We start from the raw sequence: 22996 nt of genomic DNA, 5'->3' as shown, positions 1-22996 counted from the left end.
TTTGAACTTAATCTAAGAATCTAGGCCGAAAGGAATTGCTCAAAAGGACTCCAACCGTATCCAAAAAGTCGAGTTATTTAGACCTTGCTGAAAATCTGTCGTCTAGCCATTATATTGATATTGATTTGACATTTGACTATCTGAATCAGACATAGGGCTAAGAGATTTAGTATTAATCTAAGTGCTAAAAGTGATTTCTCCTTCTAATAACTGTATTTACTATTAAGACAACCTTGCCTGAATGTCTGACAGATAAGATATTGAACATGACGTTTGATTGCCTTAAATAATCTAATAATGTCGGGGATTGAGCTTGCCTACCAGACTACTTCACTTTACCTAACAGTATTGGGACTAAATCTAATAAGGATCTAGAATAACTATAAGAAGAAGTATGCTTGAACATTAAAGAGTTTCTTTTTCTGATCTGGATAAAATAGGCGTACACGTACAGTTTCATGCCAGATTAAGGCTAGGGTCTACCTACTATTACTAAGGATTTAATATAATAACAGGTCCTCACATATTGCATGATGTAATTGATGTATTAATCCTTCTTTTTAAAATCACGCTGCCTAGAAATAAAGGTTATATGTATACAAAAGATATGTTTTTACTATAAAAGGCGTGCCAGCAACAGCATATTTGAATTTAAAATAGCTAATCAGTATTTAATAACAGAAATCTAGGTATTTATTGCAAATATTTAAATACAAGAAAACCCAATGGTATCTCCAGCAGATTCATAAGTTTTTAGGAAAAGTACCTACAAATTAAAACCTTCGCTTTTTATACTTTTTTTTTTCAAACATGTAAACACAGGCACTGTTTAGTAAAACATTAGGCTGGACAAGTGAAAATACGCTTGAGATTTCAGATATAAATGCGAACAAATGTTTTGCGACTATGTCTGTTTAATTGCTTAGGCATTCATTATTCAGGGCAGCATTAATTGACATATAATCTCTTGATTGACATTATTCTCGTATTGCTTCATTGTGTCTAAATTAGGACAGCGCTGACCTAGTGCGAGGACGAAGGTTAAGGCAGGTCAGGAGGTCAATTCTCCCGAAAAAAGCTTTCGTGCGGGCAGACAATTAGAGTGATGGACATTTTGGTACCAAGATTACATGGTTAGAAGAGTCTTTACTTACCATCAGGGGATTAATAACTCCTTACCTCACATATAATGAAAATGATACAACTGAATAATAATCTGACATAGATATTACTAATACATACATATTATAAAACATAGTCGCTTTCCGCTGTCTGTTCCTATGCATGCTTAGATGTTTAAACGACCCAATGGATTTAGTTGCGGTTTTTATTAGATAGAGTGATTTAAAAGAAAGGTTCACCATCATCATTATTAAGAGGGCCTCGCCTTCTGACATTGCAGCATTCTCCAATTGTGCCTATTCCCGGCCTTCATATTAACTTGGCACGTGTGGTTACAGTACCATTCTTTCCTAGGTCTTTCTCTGCCTCTTTTAGATTCTTCCTTCAATGAATTCAATGATAATAATAAGTCCTTCGTGTCTAAGTATATTATTGGTGCAAAGCTATAATATATTTTAAAACAAAGATCGTCAGTAACCGACACTAGATTCGAACCCGTGACTTCAGAATTTGTCAATTTGCGGCTGACATCGTAACCCATAAAATTTTCTTACCGATGACGCTAATCATCTTCAAAAATATTGCAGCGTGTAGCAATAAAATGTATTTTAAAACACCCGAAAAATGCAGCGATTCTATATCTTGATTATTCACTGTCGCCACGTAGCTATTACCTACGGTAGGAAACGTTGCATCACGTTCTGCGTTTTATCATTGCGCGTCCGCAATGTCACGAGTGTGTTGAACCCGCATCCTTGAATTTTTATATCGCATAGATAAACGTTGTTTTTTGCACTATTAATAATCGCTGAAACTGACCTGATACAACGGCGTTGGTGTTGCTTTTTGGGATGTTGTTTTTGAACGTTCTTTCTGGATTTTCTTCGGGTTTTTGTTAGATTGCTATTTTAGATATTTGATAGGTACTCTGTACGTCATAATCACAACACTATGATAATGCTGAAACTGACCTGATACAACGATGTTGGTACTGTTGGCAGTGTTGGCGTTAATTTTTGGGGTCTGTTGTTTTTGAACGTTCTTTCTGGATTATTTTCGTGTTTCTGTTAGATTTTTTTTTAGATCTTTGACACTATCTACGTCATAACACTATGATAATGCTGAAAGAAACTGTGTACAACGGAGTTGATGTTGATTTTTGGGATGTTGTTTTTGAACGTTCTTTCTAGAATTCCTTCATGTTTTAGTTAGATCTTTGACACTCTTTACATCATGATGCTCAATCCGAATGATGGTAAATGCCATCTCTAGTTTTTCCAAACCAGAGAAAGGACACCTTTCTTTTTGAGATTTCATGTCAAGATTACACATATAAATTTGAAATTCTGTATTAATATTTAATATTGTGTTTTGCTCTTTCCTTCTGTTCATATTTACGATTATCTATGCTAGGTGTTATGCATATCTTCAATCGTCACTTGTTTTTATACGCTGACTTTAAAAATAAAATTGTTTTCTATGAAAATGTACTCAAGCGGAATAGTCTGCGGATTTGTCAATCTCATAGTAGGTTGGTGTTATAAGACTTAGAGGTTTCCAGTGCTGTAACACTTTGAAATGCATTGACGCATCGAATGCGGCAACTGATTAAACTTCTTCATTGTTTATTCGTGTATTGTTTTAATGTTCGATGTGTTGAATAAAATTGTAGTGCAGTGTTTCTAGTATATGGAAATAGTACGCATGTTTTTAGAGCGCTTTGTGTATTAGGTTATTAGATTATATTATCACTAATCCAATTTGAAATATTGGATATGCAAAATGTGTATTGTTTGTGTTGTCAACTTGTGGTGAGTTATTTTCATATACGCAGAATTTTAGTTTTTATAGTTAGTAGTTACCTACAGTACAGTATGGCACTCGAGAACATGTAAGGTACTACAGCGGGGCATATCCCTACGGGGGAGGGAGGGAGGGTCATTATTAAACTATTAAGTTGAGTTCCACATGTATCCTAACCGCCAGCGCGGGCGCCTAGAAAGTTTTTTTCAAAACCGAATCCTATTTAATTTTTTTTAATTATTTGTCTTTCCGGTACCTTGTACATGTTGCTGTATTTGTCACCCTCATCTCTTTTTATCCTCTCATTCACTCAAAGGTTAACTGGAAGAAATCCCTCAAAGGGATAAGTTCGCCTTTGTACTGTCCTTTACTGTAATTACTGTGTTTTTTTATTATATATTATATTATATTATATTATTTGATACACTAGCAGCTGATAGCTGATGCGTGTATATCACTGCACTTGTTGTTCTATAGTTAATGTACAATAAAGAGTTACGAGAGTTAAGAGAGTTTTGTTATTAATTGTACAATAAAGAGTTTACTACAGTCAAGTGTAAAAATATGGGTGCGTACAACTTATCAAAAATATGTCCCATAGCACTTTATGTCGGCGGAATAAGGTCTCGGTACATATTTTTGAGCGGATAAAATCGATACGTATTTTTGCACTTGACTGTACTACTACTACTATCAAAGGTTGTCCACTTTCAGAACAGCCGTAGCCGAACGGCATTTGTGCGACGTGAAACGTCACCAAAACGCCGCAGCATTCAGCAAGGTAGTCTGGCTCTGTCGCGCATGAGCGTTTGTGCTTTCGGCCACGCACACTGCATTTGAAACTGTTGTAACAACTAACCTCGCGCAACAAAAGTCGGCCAAGCACGTGCAACCACCAAACAGCCTTATCTCCGATAAGCTGATTCACGTTGCAAGTGGCAATAAGGCAGGCGGTTCGTCTGTTATCGGGTACTTGGTGCGTGACCTTTACATCGGGAACAAAGAATAACAAAGAATTTTGCCGTTATGAAATAGTACATTACGATACAAGTGCGGAAAAGGGGAAGTACGAAACGAGTCGCGATAAATTAAAATTAGTAACGTAGTTCCTCATCGCACGTGTATTGTACGACGGTTTTCAGTACATATAGATAATAACCATTGGATTTTGACATGTCAAGAAAAGTACTACTTTGCGCACTTGTCCGGAAAAGAATCACCGTATGTACTGAAATAGTACATTACGATACAAGTGCGTAAAAAAGAAAATTCGAATTTCCTTTTCGCACGTGTATCGTACGACGTTTTTCAGTACAGATGGCCCTCACAACTTTCGACCTGGCATATAATGAACCACTTCTCGCACTAGTGCGTAAAAAAAACACCATCTGTACTGAAAATTATGATAAATCTCATCCCTATGTAAGTTGTTTGAGAAGGGATAGGGCATGCATTGTGCTACGGGCCCTACGGCCTACGGCGTAGCGATCCGTAGGCGCCTACGAGTGTGTCAATTCAATACTATTCAATGCTGATTGCTGACTGTTACGTCGAATCAGCACTCTTTTTATGAGATAGGAGGCAAGGCAAGGCAAACGAGCAGACACCAGGAGTGTGGGAGGTGCGTTGTCGGCTTTTAAGCTTGTGTATGCTCTTGAAAAATGCAGAAATGGTCAGTATGGCCACACGTTGTAAATGTTGTAAACCTGCATTTTATAATATACCTATGTAATAGTAGGTGAATAGATCAATCCACTTGATGTCAAAGATGTACATTTCATCTTACTACAAAAAAATATTAATGGTGAAAATCTCTAATTTGTGACGTCTTATTTACAATCAAACAAGTTGCTCACTTGATCTCAAAACACCTTCCAATTGAGATCAATTCATAAAACAAATGCCTCACAATCAATAATTATTCGCGCAATAACTTCGTGTATAGTCGGCTTCGCCAATAGAGAAGCAGCGTCACACGCGGAGTTGACGTCACAGCTATTTCGGTACAGACCTTGAACGCCCAAACTGTTGAGGTAGGTCAGTCGGTTGCCTGTTACTAGTGGTGGTTAGAGTCGCGAGAATCGCGAGTCCAAGGAAAGACCAGACTCGACGTTCACAAGACTTCATGTCTCATTTATTTTATACATGCCTTAAAAGATCGAGGTAGGTAAGGGTTTTATTAGTGCCGGTTAATCGCGAGTTTGAGGAAAGGCACAGGTTAACCGTTAAGCAGACTCGACGTTCGAGAGTTCGAGTCTTCAAATTTCGAGTTATAAAACAAAGCTACGAAAATGCGCTTTGGAAATAATTTAAAGTGTTATTTAGTTATTGTAGTTTTTTAAGAAATCATATCGTTTTGCTTTTCGAGGTGTGTGGGTAATAAAATATTAAAACAGATATTTAAAAAAAATGGTGAAGAATTACAGTCTAACAAACTATATCGAGTCTGTCGAGTATTTTATTCTATTCTATTTTATATCGGGTCATGAATGTTAAGGCCGTATAACACTCGAGTATTTATGTACTCAACACTTGCTTCCCAGCTGCCCACTCACTAACCCATATAACTTCTTAAATTGAACGAATTCAATGTTTGTTCAAAGAATAGTCTTTTCTTTATAAATAGGTTACCTAATGGATTGAGGTATGGTTTTACCACACCTCGGACACTGGCGATCAGATATATGAAAGAGGCGCGTTCTTAGCACATAGTCTAAGCTCGTGTAGATGAGCGCGTACTATGAATGTGGCAGGTCGACTGTTCGCGTTTTTGTCAGACGGTAACTGTGAGATACCCGAGAGGGGGTGGGCGGCACTTTCAGCGGGGAGCGGGAGTGGCCATACTGTACGATAGTACTCTTTATTAATACTGTGGTTTTACTTTAAAACTATTATTCTTCTTGCTGAATGCACCTAATATAATATTAAAAGAGCCGTATCTCCCATGTCATTGGCACGGTATAAAAAAGTATAAACTGTGTCATTGCTGCACAATTGTAAATAGCTACTCAACATATCGTCAGTATACTGTTAAAACATGATAAGTACCATAAACATAGTTTCGGGAAAACGCGATTTGAAAGTTTGACCCTCAAATATAGAGAATTTGAAAAGCATGTTTACTAATTTGGTTTTATACTAATATTTTTTGGGATCTGTCCTGAAATTGGAAAATGTAACATTTTCAAAACAAAAATATAGAATATTGGCCGACAAAAACATGGTATGTGTTTGATATTATCGAAGTTCTGATACTTACGGTTTCTTTACCTACACCTTTATAGGACCTAGATCTACTAAGAATTCTAAGATCGACTATATCTCTTAAGACTCGTATTCTGTACACTTATTGAACCCATTATCCCTTGTTGCAGGTGTCGATGATGTCGGCCGTCAGCGGCACGGGAGACCAGCTGCTCCGCCGCGTCAAGCAAGAAGCCGAGCCCCCACCACAGTACTCCCCCACGGAACAACTCGCCCTGGCCTCCCCGCCGCTTCCGAGGCCTATGCTCATGCCGCAAGAGGTAAGATTGCTCGCTAGATGTCGCCAGTCAAGAAGTTTAACCGCCACCATAGTACTCCCTCACGGAACAACTCGCGCTAGATGGCGCTACCCGGGTGGCGTGAGCCCTACATTGCGCTATCGATGTGTTGCCGTTACTACAAATAGTGTTGCTGCGAAAACAGCAATCGAAGCCTGTTGGTATACCTATCTTTATTAAACCAATAAGGTCTGTGAAGAGTCTTCACAGGCTTCACGTCAGTTTCTAGGTGAGAATTTGTATCTTAACTAATGTATTTAGTACTTTTATAATAAAATCCTTCAACGAAAAAACTCGAGTTTAACTCGGTTCAAAACAGAGTTTTAAATCGGTGAAAACCGGACGGTTTTAACCTAAACTCGGTTTTTTCACTACTCGGTTGCATTCCCTAGTGAAGACTCGATTTACTAAACTTGCTCCAAACAGCTTTGACCTGCGCTGCATGCTGCATCGTCTATATAGGTTGATTCAAACCTCCGTTAGATGTCGCTGTCCCAAACTACGCGATTTTCACATCACGCTAACAACATTTTATACGTAAACTGAACATATGAAAATGCGTATCAATGATTCATTCACTGTCTACACGGAACGTGTAGTGACCTCCATTCGTTGCACAACATATTACGTAAAGCATTGTGCACCGAAGTGCATGCAAATTCCGACCCTTTATCTTCATTCATGTTCGTTTGTTTACAACTGTGCGTACGGCGGGCTTGTGTGAGTGAGTGGCGTACTTTATAGTCTTGAATAGTGCATCTATCGGTGGTGCATAAACTCAAGGGTTTTTAAAAGCTTATTTGAGTTATATCTTATTATTTCTGTTATTTGAGGGTAGTAACGGCTACTCTTAATTGTCTAATACTGTCTATTAGTTTCTTCAAAAGTTACACGTCTATCAAATGAGGATAACGAGCTAACTTTAAATGTATGTGAATTAATGTAGGAACCACTTCTATCGGCAATATCAGTGTCATTCCATTGCGTAACCATTTTCATACATCTTTTGCATTTTTAGGGTTCCGTAGTCAACTAGGAACCCTTATTTCAGATAGATTTGATTCCACCCTTAAAACGAGACTTACCCCCTTATTCATAAACGTACTCTTAAAGTTACCAAGCCGATAAAGTTCGTTTGTCCCTTTTTATCACACCAATACATCAGAAAGGGACAAACGAACTTTACCGGCTTGATAAATTTAGTGTACGTTTATGAATAAGGGGGTTAGAATATTTTAGAGCGCATAAACCCTTCTTGAAATAACACAAGCGATCTAGATTAGTAAAGTATATTTGACCAAGCTAAATGCTTGCACGTATTACCTAATTATGCCAAACAACAAAAACTGATCAGGACATCAGCATCAGCATTGTTCCCCGCCAGAAAAAAGAACCCCAATTTGTATTACACGGTCCGTGGCAAAAAGGGACCCTAATTTGTATTGCGAGTACGTAGTCCGTGACGGACAAATGGCTTCCACGAATTTCGTAAAACAATACAATTACGCACATATAACGACGCCAATTTGATAATTTTTAAGTTACGGCTTTTGGTATTATGCTACAGGAACAGCTTTTCAAAAAATAGTTTCTCTTTCAAATCAATATATGTGAGGAAACGGAACGACACTAACGATGTTGCCAGGTTAATTTGTACTCTTTTTTTTGTTAAGCTGTAATTGAAGTGGATTTCCGACTTTTTTAAAGACATCGAAGCATGAAAATGCTTGCAATTTTGTGGCGAAACGTCGATTGCTACTGTATTATATATGTCGCAGCAAAAAATAGGTCAATGCCCTTGACTTTAGAAGGACATTTTTTGTACTTTATCGTACGGTCCATTAATGTTGCTTTATGTACTTAAAACCTCGGTTTATAGGTTCTATTATAGCTTGGTTTATTGCTTTAATCAGGACTGTTTGATGAGGTACTATGGGCTACAAAAGACTCTTTATTTTAATGTCACCTGTCAGTTATTGGCACAATTTTTTGCTTCTAACTGATAGGCTGATAGTCAGAGGACTCCTTTAGGTTGCGTTTCAAATTCGAACACTATCAACGTTCTACCACAACTTAGCTTTTCGCCTCAACTAACCACCCCGATCTTCCAGGAATCGGAAAATCAGAGCTCGTGGCACTTAATTCCTTTCTGTATTTGTTAAAATACGTATTTTGCCGCCTGTGTTCACGAATAAATGTATATTATATCATATTCTAGATGGAACTGGAGCCCAAAGAAGAGGTGAAGTACTGCGTGTCTCCCGGCGAGGGTATCGTCGGCAACACCAGCCCCGAGCAGCAGCACTGCTCTTCCACCACCGCGGCTGCCCCGAGCACTAGGGATGATGATGCACCCAGGAGGCTGTGTCTCGTCTGTGGAGACGTGGCGTCTGGGTTCCACTACGGAGTGGCTAGCTGTGAGGCTTGCAAGGCGTTCTTCAAGAGGACTATTCAGGTATGTCATGTATCTAGACACTTCCAAAGCAACTGCCCCGAGCGCTAGGGCTGATGATGCACCCAGGCGGCTGTGTCTTGTCTGTGGAGACGTGGCGTCTGGGTTCCACTACGGAGTGGCTAGCTGTGAAGCTTGCAAGGCGTTCTTTAAGAGGACTATTCAGGTATGTCATGTATCTAGACACTTCCAAAGCAACTGCCCCGAGCGCTAGAGCTGATGATGCACCCAGGAGGCTGTGTCTTGTCTGTGAAGATGTGGCCTCTGCGTTCCACTACGGAGTGGCTAGTTGTGAAGCTTGCAAGGCGTTCTTCAAGAGGACGATCCAGGTATGTCAAGTTTCCTGAGACACTGGCTCTTTCACCGCTGCTACCTCAAGTGCTAGGGATGATGATGCTCCTAAGAGACTCTGTGTGTGTCAATCCAACTGAGTCAATACTGCTCCTATACTAATTTACATGTTGCATCGTTCGCTAGTCTTAATGATCTGAGGTCTAACAGGCCTTGTGTAGCTTCCTACACACTGAATTGCAATCAAAACGTAATCTTGAAACTGGCCTCCCACTAGTTCAGTTTTTTTTTTTCTAGATTCTCAGAGTCCTCTTAAGGTACTGTGCTTACGATCTGTCAAACTGCCACGTATTAATAATCTGATCATCCACCAGGGCAACATAGAATACACCTGCCCCGCCTCGAACGAGTGCGAGATCAACAAGCGCCGGCGCAAGGCGTGCCAGGCGTGCCGCTTCCGCAAGTGCCTGCGCACCGGCATGCTGCGCGAGGGCGTGCGCCTGGACCGCGTGCGCGGCGGCCGCCAGAAGTACCGCCGGGCGCCCGACCCGCCGCCGCAGGCGAGGCCGCACCTTGACGACATCAAGGTAAGAACCCCTAAAATGACATCCGATCCGAATCAATGTAAGAAAGTATGAACCCCCGCAGTAGGGGGCTCGTCCCGCAGTAGACCCTAGTTGATGCTAGCTACAAGGGGTGCGCGTCGGGCGATAGAAGAACCGCCGCGCGCCCGATCCGCCGCTCCACTCACAAATAAGGGTTTCATCCTCGACTTTTATCCGTTCAACCTAAACTAACGAAACTCATACATAGTTACTCTATTTTCCCACAGATCCTGGAAGTCCTCTCCTCGTACGAGCCCGAGCCGTTCACCTGCGGCGCCCCGCCGGCCGGGGTCACTGAACCCTCGGCCCGCACGCTCGCCCTACTCGCCGACCTGTATGACAGAGAGCTGGTGGGCGTCATCAGCTGGGCGAAGCAGATTCCCGGCTTCACTGACCTGCAGCTTAATGACCAGGTTAGTCGATACTTCTTAGGTATAAGGCAGTGTATCTGAACCCTAGTCTGAGAGCTGGTGGAGTCATCAGCTGGGCCAACAGATCACCTGCAGCTTAATGACCAGGTTAGTCGAGTAGCACATTCAACAGATGTCCCAGGAACCCTTGAGTACCAGACTGATTGCGGATGAATGTGGAAGGAGGAAGCGGAAGAGGAAAGCCGAAGAAAAGGATGGACTGTGTGAGAGATGATATGGAACGAACGCAAGTGAATGGTGAGGTGACGTCCGATAAAGAGGTACAGATATAGTGCGAAAATATTTGCCTTCGTATTGTTACCGAAACGTACGAACGTGTCATGCTATTTCAGTCAGTCTCAGTACAAGATGTACCGACATTGACTGAACTAGCATGACAAATACGAATGTTTCTGGAAAAATACGAAGGAAACCCTTTTCGCGCTATATCTGTATGGATGGAAGAACAAAACTTGCTGCGCCGACCCCAAATAATTAGGATAAGGGCCCCCCCCACATCTAGCATCTCGCGAGCGTAGCGTCGGGCCAACTGTATGGCAAAGCCTGGACGCCGCGTCGACGCGACATCAACGTCTTTTTCCATACAGTTGGCCCGACGCTACGCTCGCGAGACGCTAGATGTGGGGGGCCCTAATCCTCGATGCGTGCAGTTTAGTGGCTATATAGATCTTAGAAGATTTTCGTCAGCGCCCGATATTTCGACATTTTCGACGCAGTTGCATGCATCATGATTTACGTTTACGGGTTTTCAGAAAAAGTAAATAATTAATTAATTACCAATGTAAAATTATCTGTGTTCGCTAATAGCTCGTAAAAATGTTGTTGTCTGGTTTAAGACATATTTTATCATCACGTTTACGCGTTTCTTCACTATATTTAAATTTGGCAGATGCAATGTGTTACTGATGCGCATAAAAACTGAAAACCACACCGTGTCGAATCATACTAATATTATAAATGGGAAAGTGTGTCTGTTTGTTTCTCCGTCTTGCACGTCAAAACGGAGCGACGAATTGACGTGATCTTTTAAGTGGAGATAGTTGAAGGGATGAGGGAGGGATAACTTTTGTGACTTTCTAACCCCCCACTTCCCTAAAATGGGGGGTGGTAATGTGTATGGAGCATTCAGCCATTTTCGAATTTAACGCGAGCGAAACCGCGGTCAAAAACTGGTGTAGGTATATTTGGATATTTTTCGTACCAAAAATATTATTGCTCGTAAACATTTAAAATATTATGACCGATTGTTTTCCCAGTTACGTTTTTCTTTCAATTAAGTAAGCATGTGGCATATTAAATAATTTGACGTGTAAAAAATTACATCTTTCTCGCACGCACGCACTTAATGCATAGTCAACCTGAGTTAATTTTCATTTTCGAAATGTTTTTCTTGAATAAGTAACAATAAGTTTCATTTTTGGCACAAGCTATTATCGCCGACTGTACCTTTCTTTCAACAGTCATCTACTGCTCTCCGAGACGTTTCTAAAAACCCCTTACTCGATAGGATACGACGTTTCATAACAGAGTTGCCATTACCACCTTTCTGCTCCATAATATTGCATTGTCACGTGATTTACATATGTGTGCAAAATTTCAGCTCAATCGGAAACCGGGAAGTGGGTCAAATTTAGCTTCTACGTTTTGACGCACACTATAACATACTAACAAGGCAAGTTGAATAAAAGCTTATAAGAATAAGAGCTTTTAAAAAAGCACAAAGATCCGGGTTCATACCCCTAACTCAATTAAAAATAACAATATCAATTATCGACTAAATAAAATCGATAAAAGACGTCAACCATCTAAAATCAATGCAAATTGACCTGTATCACTCACAACTTGAGCACTAAATTTTATTTTTAACCGACTTCAAAAAAGGAGGAGGTTCTCAATTCGACTGAATGTTTTTTTTTTTTTTTTTTTTGTATGTATGTTATTCGATATCTCCGAGAATCATGGACCGATTTTCAAAATTTTTTTTTCATTCAATCAGGTATAACCCCGAGATGGTCCCATTGGCACCAAGTCGGGGTCTGATGATGGGATCTTGGAGAAATCGAGGGAACTCCTCAAATGTTATAGGCACATGTAATGTTTTTAGTGTATTTTTCAAAGGTACACCAGTATTTACGCCTGATGGTGATAACTTTATGTGGCTGAGCTGATGATGGAAGGTCAACTCCTCAATGGTTAGGAGTTAAAGGATAATTCTTTCACTACTGTACATATATTCGGACTGATACATAGAATATCAATAGGAACCACTAAAAATCAACAAATAAATAAACTTTTTAACAAAAAATAAAACCGCCTTCAAAAATAAGCGCGTTACAAAACACGGAGAAACTAAAAAGCAAAAAATAATAAACCTTTGAATTCAGATTTCTTATCGGATTGCAATAATCTAAACATCCAAATTATAAACAAATCAATTATTTTTGGAGTCGGTGCCAGCCTGCGTATGGTTGGGTGGTGCAAACAGGAATAGCAAGGCAATGAACAGGTCTGGTACCGACTACAAAAGTAATTGATTTGTTTATAATTTGGATGTTTAGATTATTGCAATCCGATAAGAAATCTGAATTCAAAGGTTTATTATTTTTTGCTTTTTAGTTTTATACATATTTAATTCGTCAAACATGAAGTAAAAAACTACCATCATCGTTGGCCTGACCATTTATAACACCTATATATAGTAATTGCATAAGGATGAAATCGATTAAAATACTGTTTAGGCAGCTACTGAATTCCTAAAGTAATGTCGTAGCTCAAAGACTGGAATGATGGAATTCTCTTTTCGAACTTTAAGGACAGTCGCCATCAAGCCCCGTAGCCGAATGGCATTTCTGCGACGCGAAACGCCACCGAACGCCGCAGAAATGTAGTCTGGCTCTGTCGCGCCAATACGCAAGAGTGTCACTGTCGGGCGACAATTTTATTGTCACTATTGTGAAATAGGCCACAGATGGCGACTGTACATTTTTGCATTTTATTTTCATTTGAGACATCGTTACTTGGCGTATCACCAACTATTCGATGATATTTCATCAACCTTGAAAGACGACGTCTATGAAAGACGTAAGATATAAAATAGGTCAGGCGTGAGCTTTTCAACAAAAAGTACGTCAATAACGGTCAAAGGTTCGGTGACCTGATCTCAGTTGGAAACCTATACTGAAATAACTTGGCTTCATGTATGTTTACGTAACGTTCTTAGAATTAGGTACCCTTATGAGTTATTGTTTCTATGGTATGGTAGCTTTGCTCTTATTGTTTCTATGGAAATAGGTAGTTACCTACATTTAAATAGGTAGTCCTCTTTAGGGTGCCCGTTAGCTGCCGTGGTTGTACCAAGAAGTATGAGCAACAAGTGCATAATACTGCATATATACTTGATTATAACCGTAAATCTTCAAGAAAAGAGCGTACACCCATCTTAAAGGCCGGCAACGCACCTCCTACACCTCTGGTGTTTCGGGTGTCCATGGGCGGCGGTGATCGCTTACCATCAGGCGACCTGTCTGCTCGTTTGCCTCCTATCCCATAAAAAAAATGCCCTTTTTTAGTTATTTTAATGACTGCCTTAATGGAGTGTTAGCTTCCAAAAGGGCCTTTTGAGCTATAAAGTCAGTGTCCATTTTAGGATTTTTTCGAACATTATCCTATCCGATATCGGATGTAGGAGACGCCATCTTTGATATTTGCCTTTGATATCCTTCCTACATCCGATATTGGATCGGATAATCTGAAAACGCTGTTACGTCCGATTTCATTCGAAAATCAAAATCCCTTTGGAAATCTCACTGACAGTAGGTATTAATGTTGCAAATAGATACTGAATTCGATTTCGTGACAGGTTATGTCCTCTTCTATTATTTTATACGGTATTGTATTTAGTAAAATATTCCATTACCAGACGTTTGAAATATTATATCTCACTAACACAGAATGACGAAAGCGCAAGTCAAAGTGCATTACAACAAATACGTCAATATTATATCTACGAAAATCCTGGGTACGTAGCCGAATGGCACAAACGCTCACGAAACGAAACGCTCGTAGATATCTATCTCTATCGCTCTTGCGTATTGGCGTGACAGAGCCAGGCTACCTTTCGCGGCGTTTCGTTTTCGTTTCGCGTCGCAGAAACGCCATTCGACTACAGCACCTACACTTCATTATAATTCTCAAATTTATTCTTTACGTCAAAGACATAAGTTCCACTGATTCTCATTAGAAGTGTTAAATATTGAATATAGAATTGCATTATGCATATTATCCGCATGTTCATCGGTCGTTGCACCGGCCAGACGCCATTAGACATTCAAATTTGGAATCACGCTGGCGGGGAGTGCCTAGTTGACATTGAGGTGTTTAGAAAAATAACTAAGATTTTAAATTATTTGTACCTTTTTTTAACTTTTTGCAATCGTACTTGTATCTACCAATACTTTTTGATTTGAATTTATTCTAAGCTCTTGCGTACCTAGTAGGAAATACCAAAAAATATTTTTTATTCAAAAAGATTTAGCGCCTTTTAGTGAGACCAAATTACAGTTTTTTTGTTAGCCTGTTGTCTTCCACTGCTGAGCAAAGGCCTCCCTCTCTTTCTTCATCGCTTATAAATAAATATAGGAAAATAAGTAAAGAGTTTATGACAAATATTATAAAGCCACAAAACCATATTTATTCCAAATGACTTATAATTTATTAATTGGTCTAAATAAATAAATACAAAATATAGGGGATTCCTTAAGATACTATACTACAGGGAGCGACGAGCGTAAACTATTGTCTTATTTAAATTTCCTAATTTCCCCACTAGATGGCAGGCCCTCCTATGCGCAAGACTTATATTATAATTTCTGACTACATTACTCAAGTTAATAATAGATGTCGTTACTAAAGTTTCTTTTTTTACAGATGCGTCTCCTCCAAAGCACATGGGCCGAGATGCTCTCACTAATGCTCGCCTACCGATCACAGTCAACAGGCGGCGGTACGCTGCGCCTGCGCTTCGCTACAGACTTGCAGTTAGACGAGCAACAGGCGAGGGATATCGGGGCTGGAGAACTGTTCGCACAGGTATGGAACTTATAGACTTTGTAGGTTCACAGTCACATGGTCAGAAATGCTTTAAATTTTGGCTTATCGGTCGCCATCTATCGGCGGCGGTGCAAATTGACTGCGTTTCATCACCAGCTTACAAATTAGAGCCCCAGGCGAATATCGCGGCAGAAGATTCACAAAAAATCACGTTCCTCTGACATTCAGGCTATTGACGCCAGATGTCATCATTAATAAAATATCATTAGTATTATTACTTACATTTTAGACTTCTGAAAACGCCCTTCATTACATAGTAAATAAAAAACAAAGTCGCTTCCCACTCTCTGTCTCCCTACTATGCCAAGGATTTTGATACGGTTTTTAGGGTTCCGTAGTCAACTAGGAACCCTTATAGTTTCGCCATGTCTGTCTGTCCGTCCGTCCGTCCGTCCGTCCGTCCGTCCGTCCGTCCGCGGATAATCTCAGTAACCGTTAGCACTAGAAAGCTGAAATTTGGTACCAATATGTATATAAATCACGCCGACAAAGTGCAAAAATAAAAAATGGAAAAAAATGTTTTATTAGGGTACCCCCCCTACATGTAAAGTGGGGGCTGAAATTTTTTTTCATTCCAACCCTAACGTGTGATATATTGTTGGATAGGTATTTAAAAATGAATAAGGGTTTGCTAAGATCGTTTTTTGATAATATTTTTATTTTCGGAAATAATCGCTCCTAAAGGAAAAAAAGTGCGTCCACCCCCCCCTCTAACTTTTGAACCATATGTTTAAAAAATATGAAAAAAAACACAAAAGTAGAACTTTCTAAAGACTTTCTAGGAAAATTGTTTTGAACTTGATAGGTTCAGTAGTTTTTGAGAAAAAAACGGAAAACTACGGAACCCTACACTGAGCGTGGCCCGACACGCTCTTGGCCGGTTTTTTTTTTAATATTCTTTCAGTACAGATGTGTTTTTTTACGCACTAGTGCGAGAAGTGGTTCATTATATGCCAGGTCGAAACTTCGGATGGCCATCTGTACTGAAAAACGTCGTGCACAACGTGAGAAAAGGTAATTCGTAACTCGTGTCGATTTAAAACACTTCCTTTGGTCGTGTTTTAATTTATCGCCACTCATTTCGAAATTCCTTTTTTACGCACTATCGTAATGTAGTATTTCAAGAGGAAGATTTATAATTTATAATGTATAATGCCCATGCGAAGCCGGGCAGGTACATTTGAATTGTTGAGGGTTTTTTTTCTAATATAAGTTTTGTCCACCAGGTGGCGGGCGTGGTCCGGCGACTCGAACGCGCAGCGGCGCTCCGCGAGGAATGTTGGCTGCTAAAAGCCCTCGTGCTAGCTAACAGTGAAGCTCGCATTGAGGAACACGCTGCTTTACGTCGCTTCAGAGACGCTATACTAGCTGCGCTGAATGACGCCGTGTCTGCGCTTAGGTAAGACTATACATCGGCCATAAAACGCTTGCTTAGACGCCATCTACATTGGTTTAAACAGAAATCTCTGCGCCGGCGCGAGCGTGCGTGCGTTCGATCTCAAGTTACACTGTCTTTTATTGTCAGATTCAGATTGTAACTACACAAATATTTAACTATAAAACTCCCTTGAGACTCGACATATTTAAAAATGTTTTAAGCGGTTTACTCACGTATTAAGTCGATATAACGCTCGTTATGTTTCGCTCCATTTCCGAGGAGCTTTTTCAAGAGTAGCGATCCTGCCTCTACCTACACGTTGAGAGCGCGGCGCATACTGCGGTTTATATTTCTTCAAAAAAGTAAACTGTATCACATTCACAATTACGTAATGTCGACCGTTTACCGGTCAAAGCGCATAGTGGACGATTTTCCGATTTGGGCTACTGTTCTCTGTTTTTAACCCCCGACGCAAAAACGAAGGGATGTTATAAGTTTGACGTGTCTGTCTGTGTGTTTGTCTGTCTGTCTGTCAGTCTGTTTGTTTGTCTGTCTGTCTGTGTGTGTCTGTCTGTGGCATCGCAGCTTCCGAACGGATGAACCGATTTAGATTTAGTTTTTTTTTGTCTGATAACTGAGTTAGTCTGGAGTGTTCTTAGCCATGTTTCATGAAAATCAGTCAATTATGTCGCGGTCGGGTGTTTTTTCAAAATTTTAATTTCGTGGTTAGGTTATTAGCTTTATATTTTATTCTCAACGATATAAATAACAATATGAACGTTTACTTTCAGGCCATATAACGCCGGCGCGGCGCTGCAACAACTGCTACTGGTACTGCCTGCTCTGCGGCATGCCGATGTGGCCGTGCGTCGCTTCTGGGCGCAGGTAATATATATTCCTCCCTAGTACTGACTTGAGGATTCCGGCAGGGTCGCCATGTGAGGCAGCTCAAATAGGTACTTGGGACAAATGTCCTGTCTTAAAAAATATAATAGGTGCTAGGATATGCACGCGTGCATGACGTGGTTTTAAACTATATTGTGTCATGTTTTTTGACATCGAGTGAAGCGAAGAGAATTGTACTAAGTTCAACCGTGACTAAAATGCACCAGTTAATTCTAAATATGCCAAAAATATGACTTTATTTTCTTAATTTTAGGAACAAAAAATAATGGTTATGGTTACTTACACAGCTTTTAATTATTCACAGGTGTACCGCGACCGACGGGCTCCAATGAACAAGCTTTTCGTTGAAATGCTAGAGGCATGTCTCCGGTAAGCCCCAGGTCTAAACACCTGGAAACTAACTGCGGTGTACCCAGACTTCTGGACTGGATGGTGTACCAGATGTAATCTGGAAGGAATTGACAGTGATGGAACTGAATCCAGGTTTAACCTGGAAGACCTGGACGGTTGAAAACTAAAAAATTTGCTGCATGATGAAGATTTGTTATAAGAACTATTGTTATTTATGAAGAAAAGTGATTTGAAAGACTACAGGTTTAACCTGGAAGTTAGCAATAATGGGCGGTGCCATATGATATAAGAAAAAGGTTATTGATAAGCAATAAAGAAGAAAAAGATCTGCAGTTTCCAGATATTTGTGAAAAGTGGAAAGAACTTATGCACCGTAATGTCGGATAACAGTGACAGTAAATACCTGGTACTAGGTAGTGAGTAAATACTAGTGACTAGAGACTAGTGATTAAATACTAGTGACGGTTGGAGTGACCTCAAGTTATTGTTTAAGTGTTTGGCGCGGGGTACGGATTTCGTTTGGAATTACATATCATTCTGTCGTAGCATTTAATGTTCAGTCATTTGTGGTTTTAGGTTGTTCTGACTGTTGGGTAATTTTATTGAAAACATTTTATTAAGACCAAATTATTACTAAAGGAACTATTTCAGATGTCAGTGACATATTAAATATAATACAGGGTGGCTCAAAATACGTTGTTATCTGAGTGTATTTCTATGTAAAGCGGAATTTAAAATATATTTTTCAGTTATCTTATTGTATCTAATTTTAATTTTATGATGATAATTTCTGAAAAGATGTGTTATAATTACAAAAATAGACTTGTCAACGTATTTGAAGTCTACCGTATAGTTTAAAATAATTACGATAGATATCGCCAGACTCTATGGCGTGGCGTAACAAATAATGTTCTTTGTGTACTGTCATTTTTTTTTTTTTTTCAATATTTCAACAGTCAGAATTTTAATAGTATGTAAATATAATTTAACGATTTGACAGACTGCAAGTCTGGTGTGATGGCTGTGAGATGGCAACCTTGGGAGTGTATCTGTAATATCTGTCAAACTGTCAATTGTTTCAACTGTCCCCGCGCCGCGATGTACAAACGGACGTTCTAGTACAAAACTTGTTACTATTTTTGTATATTAAATATATATATTAGCTTTACGGTAAGGAGCGAGAATGGTTGAGTACTTTAATACAGGGTGGTGAGTTATACATAGAGATGGCCATATTTGAAGTTAGATTTGGTAAAATTTATTGGTTAGTATAGTGGGTGTGAGACACCCTATGTATATCGGCTGTAGCGTGGTCGCGTTTTTATCGCCTATCTTTCTTTCGTTACTTTAACACGTATACAGGTTGAAATAAAAGGACCAGCCAAACTTTTCATAGTGACTTTTGAGGCCATAATGATTATTCACAGGTATACTGTGACCGATGGGCTCCAATGAACAAGTTCTTGTTGAAATGCTAGAGGCATGTCTCCGGTAAGCCCCAGGTCTTAACACCTGGAAGCTAACTACGGTGTACTCACACTTCTGGACTGAGGACAGTGTGCCAGATGTCAGCTTTTATTATGGAACCGATACCGAAATCGCTGTTCCATACATTCTGACTGGCGTGATGCCGCTCATCTCTAGGAAAAAGCCAAGTTTTTATTTTTATTTCACCCTGTATAATACTAGTTTGAACGTGACAGTATGGTGACAGGCGAGAAAGACACGACTAGCTGAGCTCTACTGGATTGACTATGAAGCAGTATTTCGAGTTTGTCAAATTTGTCCAATTGTTTTTTTGTCATGTCACTGGGACTTTGACAGTTGAGTTTTTCAAACGAAAAATAAAATAAGTACAAAAAAAATCTTTTTTGCATTGTTTCAAAATAAATTGGTTAAAATAGTAATTGTAAAGTAAATACATATATTATTAATATAATAACTATTAATCAATCACGATCATTTACAATTTGAAAAAAATTAACTGTCAATAGTATACATGGTGTAACCTGTTGACTGCGTTAGTTTCAATTATTATTGACATATGACACGTGTACAAAATTCTCTAGAAACTTCATTGGATAGTTCCCGTAAGTCGTATTCGGCATTTATGGTTGTTCCTTGTTTGTATTTGCCGTTATTTGCTTGTATTGAATACGTCTTTGTACAAATCGTTGAATGAGATTGTATTAAATACTGTTAAGATGTAGTGTATTGGGTTACGTTTGAGTGGTCGATACTTGAGTGTAATATTGATAAGTGAACTTACACCCTGTATATTTTGTTGTTAAAGTTAGATGCAAATTACAATTTTAAAAAAGTATTGTGTCATTCAAATGAAACCCGATTAAGTATAAACTTACACTTTAATTATGGAATTGTCAAAGTCAAAAGCTAATATTATAATGTTCGACCATTTCATGACATGTACAGTCAAGTGCAAAAATATGTATCGAAAAAATCGTCTCATAAATATGGTTCTACGCTCTTATTACACCGGACTAAGATGCTATGGGACATATTTTTGAGTAAGATGTGTACACCCATATTTTTACACTTGACTGTACCAAAATTATGAATTAAAGTTGTGTTCAGAATAACGTAACATTAACAGACATGGCATTTGTGTAAAAAAAGATTCTTTTAAGTATAACTTTTACACCATAACATAGTTTGAGAAAACACAACACTGAATGTCAGTTTTTCTGCGTAATTGTGATTATAACTTTAGTTTTGGCAATGACTACGTTTTTTTATGTACCTACACGATGTATGTTTTGTTGTCTAAAAATTCTAAATATCAAAACGCCTGGTTGTGTCGTCAAATTCTGTTGTACATTTATAAAATACAAAACGATACAAATCTGAAATACTGTTGAAAACATATTTTATAAAATTTGTAACCCAATATATATTTTTATCAAATACAATCTTTTAAAAAGATATAACAATAACAAATGTATGCACAATAAATATATTAATATATGATCAGTATTCATAGACGCCGTATCACTGGCAATACTATATATTTATGTACATATAGAAACTTATATGGATGTTGGTTAATGCAGTAGTTTAAATATTAAATACCTCGTAAACTGTTACCAACATACAAATATTACATTAATTATATCGAGTTTAAAACCACATTATTTCATGGTTGGTATTATAAAAAAATCTTCATAATTCTAATCTTCAATTTTTATTTAAAACTATTATAAAGTGACGACGCTTAACATCAAGAATTTCGTACATTGACACGTCATTTCCTATCTCTTTCGCACGCACGTGTTTATATTGCTATCTCACCGATCAATGTTACTGTGTGTAGGGCAGTTAGTACGTATAAGCGTGAGATAGAGATCGGGAAAGGTCAATGTACGATATTATTCCTTCTTACCGTCCTAACTTTACCTGCCATGTTTTAAGATACAGTCAATGTCAAATACTCGGGCGTATGAATAAAACTACATAATTATATGACTTTGCCCTCGTAGATATTTCAAGACTGTACAGTCAAAGTACCTATAGAATATGTGGACAAAATGCCAAAAATATGTATCTACACCCTTAACGTATAAGCAATAAAGTCGTGTATACATATTTTAGCCACTTTGTCCGCATCTATATTTAATATCTTGACTGTACATATGCCCTATTCCAGTGAAATTACTTTGTCATGTATACATGACTAAAAAAATTTGCGAGTTGTCGTCTAAGTCAAATCTTTCGACCGCCAGTCTGTCAATTTGAAATAGCTACTTTCTAGCTACATTAAGTTCAAATTTGTTGAAGGCGCTCGAAGGACCTTTTAATTTTGTCACCTTGTCCATCCTATCTCTTACTCTAGGAGTTAGAAAGAGAGCGATATAGTTATACTTAGATAAGTTTTCGAATGGTGTCCGCATGTGATAGTTGTACAAAATATGGAGATGTGCCAGATGTAGATATTAAGTCTTGAATTTTCGTATTTGATCTCGTTTACACTTCCAAGAACTCAAAAACGTTGGCTATTTGTATGGCGGCTACGGGACAAGTTTTTTTTTTAGTCTAGACTGGACCAGTAGCCTATTTCACAACTGACAATTGTCGCCCGACAGTGACACTTCGCTGTTCATTGCCTGTTCAGCAAGAAAATATTGATTCTGAGTAACAATTTTACTTATTAACGCAGAAATAGGCACAGAATGATCAGTGTCAAGTGTCAATGTCACTGTGGTGAAATGGGCCACTGGTCAAGTGCTACAGTTTGACTAAAAAGAGTACATAGAAATTATAAAAAGTGGCAAAATTGAAGTTTTCAAATCAATCAATCTGAGAAAACGGGACGACACTACGATATTGCCATTTTTTTAATTTCTACCTTTTTAGTCTGACTGTATTGTATGCATTGTTACTGCCAAGTATGTGAAAAGTTAGCGTAGTCTGTTTATAAGGAACCATTAATCAATTGAACCATCAGGCCGACCATTTTTTTTCCATTAACTGTTAAAGGGTTTACATTTTTTTGCCTACTTTGTATGAAAATGTGATCTGTTATGGATGTATGGCTAACATATAATAATAATTATTTTTATTTATGGAAGTGTTAATTTCAGATCAAATATGACTAATGTTTATTAGATGACTCCAACCAATCCTGTGTCTTATTATGTATTGAATCAATTCGTACCTTGTTTCTTTTACACTATTATTATAATGCCGGTTCCGGAAATATGTGAATAAATTATAAAAATTGTGAATTTTGTTGTCATTATTTCCTGGGTTAACAGCAAACCTAAAATTTTTGCTGACTTTACATAAAGTAGGTAATTCTTACCTTAAAATACACGTTAACATGTTTCCCCTCCGATTTTAAAAGTCTATTTCAAGTATATCTACGTGAATGATTAAATCTACAGCCTACATCCAGTCCACGTTCAAAATAACTATACCTATCTAAGTTACCTATCTTTACGTTAAATTGTGGGCATAATAAAAATAGGAGTTATATGAAATAGTTTCCT

At 38.5% G+C, this 22996-nt stretch overlaps 1 protein-coding gene across 3 annotated transcripts in view; it reads left to right on the top strand.

Annotated features, from left to right (window-relative positions):
• Positions 1-22732, top strand: part of LOC125232408 (steroid hormone receptor ERR1-like) — a 76668-nt gene extending 53936 nt beyond the window's left edge. For all 3 annotated transcript variants that reach the window (XM_048138060.1, XM_048138059.1, XM_048138058.1), the window contains 8 exons: positions 6300-6449; positions 8686-8922; positions 9585-9797; positions 10043-10228; positions 15173-15334; positions 16582-16754; positions 17525-17618; positions 17944-22732. In XM_048138060.1, coding sequence (XP_047994017.1) covers positions 6306-6449; positions 8686-8922; positions 9585-9797; positions 10043-10228; positions 15173-15334; positions 16582-16754; positions 17525-17618; positions 17944-18012 — 1278 coding nt within the window. In that variant the 5' untranslated portion in view covers positions 6300-6305 and the 3' untranslated portion in view covers positions 18013-22732. The remainder of the gene's footprint in view (positions 1-6299; positions 6450-8685; positions 8923-9584; positions 9798-10042; positions 10229-15172; positions 15335-16581; positions 16755-17524; positions 17619-17943) is intronic.
• The last annotated feature ends 264 nt before the right edge of the window (positions 22733-22996 follow it).

This window comes from Leguminivora glycinivorella, chromosome 13, assembly GCF_023078275.1.
Source record: "Leguminivora glycinivorella isolate SPB_JAAS2020 chromosome 13, LegGlyc_1.1, whole genome shotgun sequence".
Classification (NCBI taxonomy): domain Eukaryota; kingdom Metazoa; phylum Arthropoda; class Insecta; order Lepidoptera; family Tortricidae; genus Leguminivora; species Leguminivora glycinivorella.
Note: the sequence above shows the minus strand (reverse complement) of the source record. Positions and strands in the feature narration are given on the sequence as shown.